The sequence below is a fragment of the Ursus americanus genome, chromosome 13 (assembly GCF_024610735.1).
Source record: "Ursus americanus isolate L20-20 chromosome 13, mUrsAme1.1.p, whole genome shotgun sequence".
Taxonomy (NCBI): Eukaryota; Metazoa; Chordata; class Mammalia; order Carnivora; family Ursidae; genus Ursus; species Ursus americanus.
Window position 1 is genome coordinate 33045281 of NC_142139.1, and position 14930 is coordinate 33060210.

At 36.6% G+C, this 14930-nt stretch overlaps 1 protein-coding gene and 1 long non-coding RNA gene across 2 annotated transcripts in view; one reads left to right on the top strand and one right to left on the bottom strand.

The window, feature by feature from the left end:
• The window catches only part of LOC123793254 (uncharacterized), a 107753-nt gene extending 103094 nt beyond the window's left edge, over nucleotides 1-4659 (bottom strand). The window contains exon 1 of the long non-coding RNA XR_006779878.2: nucleotides 4521-4659. This is a non-coding gene — a long non-coding RNA (uncharacterized LOC123793254). The remainder of the gene's footprint in view (nucleotides 1-4520) is intronic.
• A 107-nt stretch (nucleotides 4660-4766) lies between these two features.
• USP38 (ubiquitin specific peptidase 38) overlaps nucleotides 4767-14930 on the top strand; it is a 31759-nt gene continuing 21595 nt past the window's right edge. Inside the window, exons 1-3 of the mRNA XM_045798921.2 lie at nucleotides 4767-6091; nucleotides 7704-7839; nucleotides 13784-13913. Of these exons, the coding sequence (XP_045654877.1) occupies nucleotides 5410-6091; nucleotides 7704-7839; nucleotides 13784-13913 (948 nt within the window). The 5' untranslated portion in view covers nucleotides 4767-5409. The remainder of the gene's footprint in view (nucleotides 6092-7703; nucleotides 7840-13783; nucleotides 13914-14930) is intronic.

Below are 14930 nucleotides of genomic sequence, written 5' to 3' on the forward strand. Positions count from 1 at the left end.
CAGATATTTAACTGACTGAGTCACCTAGGTGCCCCTCCTTTGCCCATTTTTGAATTGGATTGTTTTGTTATTGTTGCGTTGGAGTTCTTTATATATTCCGTAATTACTCACTTATCAGATGTAAGCTTTGCAAATATTTTCTCCCATTCCATGTTTAGTCTTTTCACTCTCTTGATAGTGTCACTGGATACACAAAGGCCTTTTACTGTTGAATTCTCAGAGTTCTTTATTCTAAATATGTCTTTGTCAGATATCTGGTTTACAAATACTTTCTCCCAGTCTGTAGCTTGTTTTTTCATTCTCTTAACAGGGTCTTTCACTGGGGAAAAGTTTTTAAATATGATGAAGTCCAATTTATTGACTTGCTTTTAGTATAATGTCAAAGTACTCTTACCAAGCCCTAGGTCCCAAATATTTTTTTCTATGTCTTCTTCTAAAAGTGTTATGATTTCGTTTTACATTTAAATCTATGATCCATTTTGAATTAATTTTTGTATAAGGTGTGAAGTTTAAGTCAAGGTTTTTTTCTTTGCCTATAAATATCCAATTGCTCCAGCACCATTTGTTGAAAAGGCTATCCTTTCTCCATTGAATGGCTGTTGCATCCTTGCTAAAATTCAGATGAGCATATTTGTGTGTGTGTATTTCTGGGTAGTCTAACCTGTTTCATTGATCTATGTGTCTATCCCTCTGCCAGTACCACATTGTGTTGATTACTGTAATATATAGTAAGTATTAAATTTGGGTAGAGTGATTCCTCCCACTTACTATTCCAGTTTGCCTTTCCATATAAATTTTAGAATACTCTTTTATCTACAAAAAAAAAATCTTGCTGGGATTATAATACAAATCATGTTAAACCTGTATGTCAGTTTGGGAATAATTAACATCTTTACTATGAGTTTCCCAATTCATGAAAACAATATGTATCTTCATATGTTTATATTTTCTTTGATTACTTTCCTAAGTGTTTTTTTATCTAAGTTTAAATCCTGCCCATGTTTTACAAGATTTATACCTAAGTTGTTTTGTAGTGATTGTAAACAGTATTACATTTTTTATTTTGGTTTCCATGCGTTCATTGTCAGTATATAAAAGTATAATTGAGTTTTGTCTATTATCTGGTATTCTGAGACCTTGCTGAACTCACTCACTTTTCTAGAAGTTATTTTGTTGATTTTTTTGAATTTTAAAAATAACTCCTTCATTTTGTTAAAAATAATAAAAAGTTCATTTGTTCAATAAATTATTAGATTGTTTGTGCCAGATACTGTTCTAACTACTAGAAATGGAGGTTACTAAGAAACAGGGTTTCTTGACCTCATGGAGCTTAGATTCTAGAGGAAAGAAGAGGACTGCAATCAATTAAATAACAAGTTAATTTCACATGATGGTTAAGTACTATAAAGAAATAAACATAGTAACATCATAGAGTGGTAGATAACCTAGAACTGACCCTATAAGGAAATGACTTCTGAGCAGACTTAAATTACAGTAGCCAGAGAAGAAAGTTTCAGTTAAGTACAAAAGCCCAAGACCTGAAAGAGTTTGACCTGAGGAAGAACAATCAGAAGGCCAGTGTGACTCACATAGTAAGGAGGCGAGTGGTAGGATAAGACTCAAGGGCTGCTTCATGTAAAGTCTTGCAGTTAATGGTAGGTACTTGAATTTTATCCAAATTAGATGGGAAGCACTGAAGGTTTTAAAACTAAGTTGTTAGGTCAGTTTGGTGTGTATTATTTAAATCATAAAAAATATTATCCCATCATACCAGTGATTGGTATATTTCTTTCCATCTTCCTACCATTTAAAAAATGTACATGAACATAAACTGCATAAAGTGATCATTAGTAATTAATCACAAGATGATTTATTAATCACAGCTCTAATTTACACAATGAGTTTGCTTTTGATTCTATAAGGAAATATAAATATCCTTGGTAAAGATAACCTCATAGAGTGCTGTTGCAGTTGGCCAACTCTAAACCACTGCCTTTGAAAATGTCTTTTCTCTTTGCCTATCACAAACATATAAACACACACACACTTTTCACCTAATAGCTATTTATTTAACTTCTCATGCTCTCATTACCTTATCTATAAAATGTAGCCACTAATGTCTACTTCCAAAGTCTAGTTTTGAGAACTAAGAATAAAGTATACTATATTGAGTCCAGACAAATAGAGGGTGTTTAATAAATGATAATTCCCTATCCTGAGCTTTTTCTCATTCACCTCCATCACTTAGCTCCTATTTCCAGATCTAAGACATTTATAAAACCATTTAATTCATAACTGGGGCCTCAGAGTAAATTTTTACACAAAATTTTAAAGCCTGTAGCAATAGCACTTACTAATTCAATGATTAGTGGCATAACACACTTCAACAAAGCCTTTTCATAGACTTTTGAAAATATTTTAAGATGTTGAACAAGAACATGGTACTGTATATAACTTTTAGTTGTGGGATAGAATCAATTATGTAAAGTCAGCCACTTTCAAATGAAATCTTAGAACAATAGAAGAGCATATTGTGTATATTTGTTTTTACCAATGACAATACAGGAAAACATTCTTTGAATATTTTAGCATAAAAACCTGCTAAATATTTTATTTCATGCATCTATCACTCAAGAAGTACTTTAAAAATACAGAGTCATGGTGCTTTTGGAAGCCTAATAGTATGAAACTATGTTATCTGTATTATGCAGACTGAGAACAACTGGCACTATATTCTCTCAGACATCTTATTTTACAACATTCAGTTTCTCAAGACAGAATATTAACAGAAATGATTTAAGTTTTTAACTAACCAGTATTTTTTCCCTGCCTATTTTGGAGTAATTATTTCACTCCTGTTATTCAGCAATCTTCAATCATCTTCAATTGACTCCCTAGCAAATCCTCCACTAAGGCTAATTCGAAATCTCTGCTACCCCTCAAATCCACAGTTCTACTGTTCATTCCTCTTAATGTTTTACTTTCTACATTATTTTTGTCTTCCAGTATGGCACCATTCCCAGTAAAGTCCAACTTTTCTCTGTAGTTTTACCCTCTATGTATTTGAAAAGGAAAAGTTCCAAAGCTATTCCTGTGCTCTAGCATGATTGTCTTTTAGACTGATTGATTGCCTTATTTCTCTTTTATCTTCAAGTTCTTCCTACTAACTCAGTCTCAAATTTCCTCTGCTCGGCTCCTTTCTCATCTAAACTGCTATTCTTAAGATTACCCTAATTGACATGTTAAATATATTGGTGTAATCATTTTGTAAATTGGTAAAAGCAAAAACGATATTTAGCAAAGTAAAAAACTTAGAATTTTGTTCATTTTTCTATTGGAAAATATTTCTATTGATTCTATTTCTGTTCTATCTTAAACCATTTCTTTTAAGTTTTGTCATTATTGGAGGCCATTTATAGCTAATTTCACAACTATCTTAGCCAAACCTGAACGGGGCTATAATTATGCAATTTTTTTTTTCCAATTTAAAGGCCTCTGATTATTCTTATTGTAAATCTTTGGAATTTACCTTAAAAGAGTACAAGCATGATGACTGCAGCTATTTATTGTAAACCATCTTCAATGTCAGCATGCACAGATACGGGCATACCTCAGAGATAGTGCAAGTTCAGTTCCAGACCACTGTAGTATGAAGTGTATATCACAAGAGTCAAAAGAATTCTGGGGATTTCCAGGGCATATAAAAGCTATATTTACACAATACTATAGTATAATATAGTGTGCAATAGCTTTATGTCTAAAAAAATACATACCTTAATTTTAAAATATTGTATTGCTAAAAAGTGCTAACCATCATCTGAGCTTCCAGTGAATCATAATCACTGCTCACAGATTACCATAAGTAATAATTTAAAAGTCTGAAATATTACAATAACCAAAATGTGACAGAGCCACGAAGTTAGCAAATACTGTTTGAAAAACAGAGCCAATAGTCTTGTCTAACACAGGGTTGCCACAAGCCTTCAATTTATAAATCAGTATCTGCAAAACATTACTCTAGTGCGTGAAGTGCAACAAAATGAGGAATTAAACACTGAAATTTTCACCTGGTTTTCTATTTTCAAAGTACTCTTTAATATGACATAGGCAAATATATACCTGTCTTTCATTCTTTTTCACCTGCCACTTTTCCCTTACTCTTCCACCATTTTTTGGACAGCTTTTAGTTTCTCAATATGCCCCAAAAGCTCACTAAAAAGATAGTTACTTAGAGGCTTCATAAAACAAATCTCCATCAATACTGACCCTCACTAAATGCACTCAGCTGCCAGTATGGTTCTTACTTTAATAACCACAACATAGAAGAAGGCACTCGCATTTCGGAGCCCTAGCTCATTTCTCAGTGAACGCGCCAAGACCGAAACCATTTCTCCTCAATCACAGTTTTGAGTTCTCTTCCTTAGTTTCTCCGCAAATGTTTTTCTCTCGTTTCCAAAACTTTCTCATTCACAAAATTTTACATAAATAGCACTTCCTCGGGCGTTCACGAGTAACCTGACCTGCACAGAACCTACAGAGGTCGAAAGGTGGGAATACTAAGGTCGGTGGCCACTTCCTCAACGTCCGCTCCCAGCCGGGCCGCCCAGAAAACCGCCTGTGACTCGACACACGCTCCCCAATGACGCGAGCGTCGCCGCACGACTCAACTGGAAGCGGCCGCGCCTGCGCAGCAGCGGCGGAGCGGGGCGGGGTGGGGGCTAAAGCGTAGCCTCTAAGGTGGCCGCGAGGAGGGGAGAAGGGGGAGAGGGAGAGAGGTGGCTACCGAGGTGGAAGGGCGGAGGGGCGGAGGGCCCGAGGGCAGGAGGGCCGGAGGTCGGGCCTTTCAGAAGGGACCTCCGTCCTTCACTTCCTGTTTGCGGGAACTTCTGAATCCGGGTCAAGGGGGGTTCACCTCCTTATCTTCTCCGGAGCTGACCCGGCAGTTTCAGTGACAGCGGCTTCTGACTCCGTCCTGGGCTGGTTTCATGTTACGACCTGCTGAGTCCGGACGTCCACACCTGTCTTGGGACGCTAAGGCGCGCTTCCTTCACCTACTGGCTGGCAGCCACGGGCCTTGAGTGACCGCCGCCGCCGGGGGTCCTCGCCATCCCCTCCGCGCTGATGCTGAGAGGGAGCGCGGGCCCGGGGCGGCGGCGGAGTGCGAGCCTCTGGCTCCCTAGGCCCGCCGCGGGCGGTGCCGGTTCTTACGCTCCCCAGGCTTGCCACCTCCCGCCCGCGCTTGGATGGGCCCCTCTGCCCGATAAATGTGGCTGCTGAGACTGCGGTGGCGGTGGTCGGTCCCGCTGCTGCGCTCCAAGTTCACCTTTGCCGCGGGACTCTCCTGCCCCACGTCGGGACTGTTGCCCTCCACTCCTAACCCCCTGGCCCTGGCCTTGCAGTTTGGCGACAATGGACAAGATCCTGGAGGGCCTGGTGAGTTCTTCGCACCCACTGCCCCTAAAGCGGGTGATTGTGCGGAAGGTGGTGGAATCGGCGGAGCATTGGCTAGACGAAGCGCAGTGTGAAGCCATGTTTGACCTGACCACCCGGCTCATCCTGGAGGGCCAAGACCCCTTTCAGCGGCAGGTGGGGCACCAAGTGCTGGAGGCCTATGCACGATACCACCGGCCAGAGTTCGAGTCCTTCTTCAACAAGACATTCGTGTTGGGCCTCCTTCAGCAGGGCTACCACTCGCTGGACAGGAAGGACGTAGCCATTCTGGACTACATTCACAACGGCCTGAAGCTGATCATGAGCTGCCCATCCGTGCTGGACCTCTTCAGCCTGCTGCAAGTGGAGGTGCTACGCATGGTGTGTGAGAGGCCGGAGCCGCAGCTGTGCGCCCGATTGAGCGACCTCCTGACCGACTTCGTGCAGTGCATCCCCAAGGGGAAATTGTCCATCACCTTCTGTCAACAGCTTGTTCGAACAATAGGCCATTTCCAGTGCGTGTCTACCCAGGAGAAGGAGCTGCGGGAATATGTCTCTCAGGTGACAAAAGTGAGTAACTTGCTGCAGAACATCTGGAAGGCCGAGCCCTCCACACTCCTGCCTTCCCTGCAAGAAGTTTTTGCAAGCATTTCTTCCACAGGTAAGTGTCATTATATTCCAGAAAAATCTCTCTTGGAAATTCAGTATGTCTCTTAGACATACACCGTGTTTGCTTCTCTCTGCCCTGAAAACATTCTTAATGGAGAACAGATCTTAATACCCTCATCCAAAGTTTTATTCCCAACCACTTCCCAATTTAGGCTGCCACTTTGTACCTTTAAGAGAAAAAAAAGGCAATGTTCCTATTTTAAATGTTGAAAACACCGAGGTCTAAGACCTTTGGCACTAAATAAGTTGCTTAATTACCAAGCCTCTTGCTGAAGTTATGGAATGCTTTGAGGATGACAGCTACTAAATAAAGCTTCTATTCATTAGTGACTAATGATAGCATAATAATGTTTACCATATTATTATTGTACTGTGACTCTGTCATCTTGTCCTTACGAGTTTTTCCCGCTTTTTAATTTTCCCACTTTTTTATTCATGGGCTGTGTGATTTGTTTTATTACTGGATTATCACAGTTAACTGTGTAGTTTTTGAATATTGACATTTTTTTCTACAATAGTGTATGAGAGAGGGTACAGGTAGAAGAAGGGAAAGGAAAGATATGAGGACTTAAATAGGTGTTTTTGTGCCCAGTGTATAGCCCATGAACTACATCCTTAGAAGGCGGGAAGGAGTTAAGTGATAATTGGCAAGAAAATGCTTTCTCACTAGGGATTTTACCTTGCATTTACATTCCTTGTTTGGACGCAGAGCTTTCAGCTCTGTAAGTTGTAAAACAATAGACCCAAAACTGTGTTCGCTTCCTTCTCTATTTGGTACAGCCATTCTCCTTGGCTGTTGTTTGAAATTGAACTTGTGAAGGAGGTGTCTTTTATCTTGGGAACCAGAAATAAGAGTAGAATTTTAACAAGCTCCATGTGTTCTGATGAATGAAATAAGTTTAGGAAAGAATTACCAACTATACATATGCAGTATCTGAGTTGACTATATATATGCAGTATCTGAGTTGTTTTATTTTTTTATTGTAATTTTTCTTGTATTACCTGTGTTGCTAGAACTGTTAGATTTCCCCAGAATTTTTCAACAGTAGCAGTAAAGCTGCATGCCTTGAATTTGCTTAATTACTCTATAGTTTAAGGTATAGTCCCCTCAAAATTTACCTTAATTTTTACTACTTTAAGAGATTTTTAAAAAATCTTCCTTAGAATAGTATAATGACTCCTGTAGTTAATAATTATAAGTTACTTTGGAAAGTCTAAAGTGGGAATTTAAATGATACCTTGAATTTCTTTTCTGACTACTGACTTACAAATGAATATTTTAACACAACAGTGACTTAATATTTAATAATGCAGGAAAATAAAGTAACTTATGGACTAAATATGGTGATAGTGAACAGTAGTTTTTATATTGCAGTAGTTCTCTCTATAATGAGCAGTCATTGCTACTCACCCTTCATCTCTCATTTCTGTAATTTAACATTCCTAGTACATTAGAGTCTACCCATGAGGTAGAGCATAACTGCTTCCTGAGTAACACCTTTGCTGCAAGTAAATTTTTTGTTTTTGTAAATTGTTGTTTCTCTCTAAATGCTTCACTTGAATCTTCTTGCCATATTCCTTTTTCTTTTTAATTAAAAAAATAGATACATCATTTGAACCTTCTGTAGCATTGGCAAGCCTTGTGCAGCATATTCCTCTTCAGATGATTACAGTTCTCATCAGGAGCCTAACTACGGACCCAAATGTAAAAGATGCAAGTATGACCCAAGCTCTTTGCAGGTACTTCTTCATGACACTGTAGATGGTGTTATTGATTTGGGAGGAGATGTTTTGTTGTATTTTGTGGGTAATGAAAAACTTAGATGTTTAAAACTGAAATCATAGAATGAAATACATATTCTCCAAATTAATTGGAATGATTTACCTTACTATATAGGTTTGACAGGCATCCCAGTAATTAAACATACATTTTCAGTTCAGCCTTCTTTAATTCCAAAAATATACACCTGTACACTTACTGTACAGTAAGAAGTTGGTTGGATTATCAATATATTTTTCTAATTTCCTTACTCATTATGGTTTCCTGCAACCTGTTTCTTCTCCCTGGGTTTTTTGGGTTTTGTTTTTTTTTTAAGTTAGGTACATACTTTTACTTTCTCTTTCAGTCAGAATCTCTGGATAATACACTCTACCTTTGTCTGTTTAAAATATGTTTTTTCTTCCTTATTCAATAGATGATTTGGTAAAATGCAGAATTCTAATTTGATAGTCATTTTCACAGCATTTTGAAAATAGTACTGCATTGTCTTCTGGCATTTACTGTTGCTGATACAGAGTCTGCTGTCAATCCAATTGTCGTTCCTTTCTGAGTAGTTAGGCTTTTCTGGTAATGTTTATGGCTCTTTCTTCTTGATGTTTTCCATTTATTCTTATATTTCTAGGTATAAACCTAATATTATTTATCCTCAGCATTTTCATGCTTTTCTTAATTCAGTTGTTCATTTATTCAAACCGTATTTACTGGACACTTACTTACCATGAGTGCTAGGCAGTGTTTCAAAACCTCCTTGAACAAATGGATAAAAAATCTGTCTTCATGGACTTACTTTCTAGATGGAGAGGAAGACAGTAAATTAGTAACATATCTCATTGATTCCAAGATGCATCCTGATTTCAGAGATATTAAAAAGAATAAAATACAGTCACTTGGTATTTCAGTTTAATTGGCATGACTTTTCCTGCCTTAGTGGTACATGAACTAATTATACATCCTAAAATTGATTTTGTTTTAGATTTTATTAAATATGATAATTAAAATTATTGTTTAGTATTTGAATAGTGATGAGTGTTTTGGGAAAAAAAGTAGATAGGAAGGACATAAAGTATGAGGGAGTGGTTTGCAATTTTAAATAAGATGGGTTAGGAAGGCCTCAATGAGAACATGAAGATGAAGTAAAGACATAAAGGAAATGAGGGAGCAAAGCCTGTGGAGATCTACGGGGAAAACATCAATATTGTCTTACAACTCATTAATTTTTTCTTCAAAGATACCCATTTATAGAGCTTATTCCAGCTATTGAGTTTCTTTATTTCAATGACTATTTTTCTAATGGAGTTTTTCCTCTCTGCCTATTTTTGTTTCACATCTGCCTGGGTTTTTTGTAGTTTTTTTTTTTTTTTTTATAGTATGCACAGACACGTGTATGTGTGTGTGTGTGTGTGTGTGAGAGAGAGAGAGAGAGAGAGAGAGACATCTAAATAGAATACAAGGATTTGGAACAAAGTGGTTTCTGTGTACCTGTTATAAAATTGTAGTCATGACGTATAAACTTAAGTATTTATGTTGGATTTTCAGAAAGCTACATGTATACAAATCTTACTATCTGTAACACAAACTTTGGGGACTTGGGTTTTTTCCACCTTTTCCCCCTTTTTGTTTAGTGTTTGAAAAGACCCTTCTAACTTTCCTTCTTTTTTCCTTGTGTTCTTAAATTTAACTGAGTCAATTTGGCTGTAACTGTTACTTTCAATTTCTTGTTGCTCATTCTCTCAAACTTCCACAGATACATGAACATGCTTTGTATATTGCAGAGAAGTCTATATAAATATTGTTCCTGCTGTATTGCCTCTATCTCTGCTACTTTTAATTTATGTTGATCTCCTTGCCATATTTAGTTGTCTATATTTTTGTTTTCATCTTCTTGATATCTTTGTATTCATAGTTCTTAAAATTCTAGAAACGCTATGATACCATGTTGTTAGGATTTTCTTCATATTGTCTGTTCTTTTTATTTTTCCTTTTCCATTTATTCTTACCACTTTATCAGTTCTCTTCTATATATGGTTGATTTCCAAGTTTTTATATAAAGTTCTCATTGTTCATTTACTTTTAATTTTAAGAAACACTCTTATCAGGGCACCTGGGTGGCTTAGTCAGTTGAGCCTCTGACTCTTGATCTCAGCTCAGGTCTTGATCTCAGCGTTGTGAGTTCAAGCCCCTACTTAAAAAAAGAAAGAAAGAAAAAAAAAAGAAAGACTCCTATCTCATCCATCTCTCCATAGAGAAATTTCTTCTATATCCTGTTTAGCAGTAACACTCCTTTATCAGTGTGACCTCAACAACACTAAAATTTCTTTCTCTTTGAGATATATTTATCATAAATTATGTTGTCCTCTAAATAAAATAGGGAGATTCAGAGAATTACAGATGTCATAGCTAAAAGTGAAATTAGAAATCAGTTTATCACCTTCATTCCCTAGATAATGATATCTAACATTTTTCATTACATGCCATAAATCATTGCAGCAGAGTCTTCTAGTTGGTCTTTTTGCCAGCAGTGACTTATACTTCTCTCTCATTCCCTAAGTCATCCTGATCTATTCAGTTTTCCCTTCTAATCAACAAACTGCAGTGACATCCACCTCTTACTAAATCAAGTGCAAATTCCAATTCTTGGCATTTAGCACTCTCCATCTTAATTTTTCAGCCTTTTCAAAACATACATGGTATCCAGCTTCTGAATTTGTTTTGTTTTTAAAATATATTTGGTAATTAATTTTTGCCTACTTGTTTCTATGGGAAGTTGTGATCCAGTTTTTGTATTGCATTTCTAATTTATCCTACATGATCCTATTTAACCCATAGTCTATCTGGAGTAATTATTCTTACATTGCAAATGTAACTGAACAGGATAGCAGTGTTTATTTTTATCATACTGCCACCCTCTACTTCCCCATAGTCTATATTTCCCCACACATAGCACTTACCATCCTTGAACTGTTATTTTCTGTAATCTAAAGAAATGCAAATACCATACCAGGAACAGATAAATAACATTAAAGTATGAAATTGGCCAGATGTAACTGAAATAATAAGGAATGGGGTACACAGGCACCTTCTAAAAGAGAATGCTGATCCTCAACTCCAGTTTTCTTGTTGCCACAACGAAATTTGAATTCAGTGTTGCTGATCTGATTTTTCAAAAGAAGCCTGTGATCCAGTTTTTTATGTGACATTTCCCAGTTTTTTAAACAGTGGAACAAGGTTAACTGAGGCTGGATCTAGCCATGAAGGTGCCATCTAAAAGTGAAAATTGGTTTTATTCTCTACAAATTAAAAATAAATCTATTTTTTGTCTTTTGTAATATTGTCAATTTTAATGTTAAGATTTCAAGTTGCATTTTTTTGCAGCTTGAATGGTTTCATTTATTCAACAAATTTGAACTCCTTCTCAGTGCCAATGCACTATGCTAAATACTGGGGATCCACAGATTAAAGATTTTAAAAAAACAACAAGATCACTGTTCTTAAGCTCATGGTCTAATGGAGGAAAGAAGTTCTCAAAATACATAAATTACAACTATAGTTAAATGTTCTTTAAATAGTAAGAAATTAACTCAATATATCAGGGTTAAGTGTTCTTAAAATTCATGTAGTAACCAATACATGGTGGACAAGATTAGTGAAGTTAACCATAAGAATAACTCATCCTACAATGCGAAGGCCTGAAGGTATTTGGGCGTATGCAAGACCAATGAAATTGAAGCAGAACTGGAATATAATGGAAGTGTAGCTAAAAGCACTGCATTTATTCACCAGCAGAGCTTAGTTCAAACACCAGTACTGCTGTTTATTAATTGTGTAACTGTTGACAAATTTCCTAACTTTCCTAACTTTCCCTAACTTTTCTTACCAGTTTGAAAGCAGAAATTGTAACTCTTATGTTTTTAGCACTTAACAGAGTAACTTACATTATAGGCACTCAAATATTTGTTGAGTGAATGGCTTCTAATTCATGTTACTTCTGGCTTGAAGTTTCTTTAGAATGGTCAGGAGATTGGGTACCTATGGAATAAGGGAAAGAGTGAAGGCTTTTGAGATGGGAAGGAGAGGAAAAAGCTGATTGGGTGATTAGGTATAATGAAGAACCATGGCCAATGGAATTTTCTACTCTGCTCCTAGACCTGGGCTGTGGCCCAGGGCCCCATGTTCTGGAGAGCCCAGTTTCCTTCTACTCTGACAGTACCATTCTCCACAGGGCAAAGTCCACAGAAGACTTAATGGCACTTTTTTTCTTCTTTAATTGAACAATATCTCGGATCTTCCTGTGTTAGATCCCCACAGAGAGATTCATATGGATCCATCTCATTCTTTAAAACTCTACATAATGTTCCATAGTATGTTTAACCATTCCCTTATTGATGGACATTTAGATTGCTTGCATTTTTCCATATCCTAAATACAGTGCTACAGTGAACTTACTCTATACACAAATGCAAGTGTCTCTCTATTCCCTATGTGTAGAGTAGCTACAAACTTTTATGAAAATCAGCTTAACAACAGTTAGAATGTGTGAAACAGCTGTCAGAGGCTATTTTAATGATTTGTAACCATTATTGTGTGAAGAAGATGGCCAGAAAATCAAAAAGGGAAATAAAATGTGTGTAGGGAACATAAGGAACATACAGATAACTTGTAGTTAACATGCATTTGGACTTTGGGCCACTTTTAACATCTGATGGAACATTTTAATCTTAAGAGCAGAACCTTTTAAAAAAGATAACACTCCAGTGTTAATGTAGATAGTTATAGCTATTGTGAAAATAACTCTCAATTTTGAAGTCAATTTTTTTAACATGTTAGTTGCTCTTTGGTCATGTGCTTTTGTACTTAGTATTTATGTTTGACATTTTGTGCAATTATTTATTTATTTATTTATTTATTTATTTATTGCCACATACGTTGATATTTGGTAGAAGAAAGGCATTCACAATGAGTATTCCCAGTGTCATACATTAATTCATGTAGTCTTCAAATCAGCCCTATAAGATAAACATGTTTATCTATAATCTACAGATGAGGAAACTGAGACACAGAGGTTAAATAACTTACATAGGTGTTAGGGCCCCCCAACTTAGAAATGGTAAGTTGAAGATTTTGAAACCAGATCACTCTGATTTTAAAAAAACTTGTTTTTTCCACTACTATTTTCTTAATTATGTAATCCCCAAAACTGGATTATTGGATCAAATAATATGAACATTTGACCCAAATGCTTTCCAAAAGAGTTATACCGCTCTTCATTGTGATTAATATTTAACATTAAGGATAGTCTCCATCACACCCCATATTACTTTGTCTTTATTTCCGTTAAACTGGGTTGATATTCAAGAAGAACACTCACTAATTCTATTTGAGGCCATTTAGTGTATTAACACATTCAGTGCCCTTTTATCTATGTAAAGCTTCCTTTTTTGTCTTGGTATAGTAGGATAAGGAAAGGGATGAAAAGACCTGTTTCACAATTCAGAATAGTCATTTTCAACAGCGTGTTTCCTATTTAGACTGCATAGTCACCAGAAAGGAGGAATTTTGTTTCTGTGTATCTTAGTCCAGTTACATTTGAACTCCTCTTAGAGTAAATTTGCCTAATAAATTCTAGCTAGCACTGTGTAGAATCAACTTAAAACTGCATTTATGTGAAATGACACATTATCAGAAATTCTTTTTATTGAAATATGTAAGAAACTATCAGCTTACAAGATTGGGAACTCCTTGAGTACAAGAACCTTTATACTCATATCTGAATCTTGAACAGTGCTTTTCACAAGCAAGCTCAGTAAGTATTGAGTCACAAAGGGAGGGGTTATTACTATAACTCTTGTTATTCCAAAGATGTTGAAAATATTTTCAAGACTGGTAGTTTTGTTTTTCAATTTTCAGAATGATTGACTGGCTATCCTGGCCATTGGCTCAGCATGTGGATACATGGGTGATTGCACTCCTGAAAGGACTGGCAGCTGTCCAGAAGTTTACTATTTTGATAGATGTTACTTTACTGAAAATAGAACTGGTAAGTAGAAGTATATAAATCCATTAGAATGAATGGTCTCAATATTTAATCTTTGGGTAGTCCCCTTTAAAGCATCTAATGTTAAATATGTTCTTGTTTTTGGTTTTGTTTTGAATCATAATTTTGAAATAGAAATTAAGAATGGTATTGAAGTATAGATAATTAAAATAGTTTTGCTGTTTTCAAGTATCTAATATGAAAATATATTCATCCCATTATCTCTTAAATCCAATTAATCAAGCTTTTACCACCATTATTCTACCACAACTATCTTTGACAACGGTGCCTTCTAGTACTGCTAAACTCGGGAGTTATTTCTCAGGCCTCCTCTCATTTGACCAATCAGCAGCATTTGACACAGTTGATCACTCCCTCTTGAAACACTTGTCTCACTTAGTTTTTGTCTTCGTTCTCTTGGCTTTTGTCCTACTTTACTGGCACCTCAGTCTCCCATTATGGATCTTTCTAACTTTAGAGTGCTTTAGAGTTTCATTTTTGAGCCATTTTCTTCTCAGTCCATTCTCACAGCATATGTGTCCCATGGCTTTAAATAACGTTTCTAAGTTAATGACTGCCAGGTATATATTTCTTGTTCATTATTTTCCCATGAACTCCATAGTCATGTATCCAAGTCTATACTCGAATCTCAAATTCAACTTATCCACGATCTAATTTCTGATTTTTCCCTCCCACACCTGGTCTTCCCCATCTTAAATAGCGACTCTATCCTTCTACTCACTCAGGACAAAACCTGAAAGCTATCCTTCTTTCTTTTCGTTCTCTGTCAGCCCTTATCCTATAAATCCTATTGATTCCACCTTTAAAATGTCCAGAATCCTACTACTTTTAACATGAAACAGAAACTACCACCTTGGTCCAAAGCCCTCATCATCCCTTGCTGTACGGATTGGAGTAATCTCCCTGCTCCTGACCTTGGGCCCCTACATGTGTCACACAACTGCATGATCTAGCCCACTGCTGCTTCTCTCCTTGAGTCTCCCACTATTATTGCCTCAG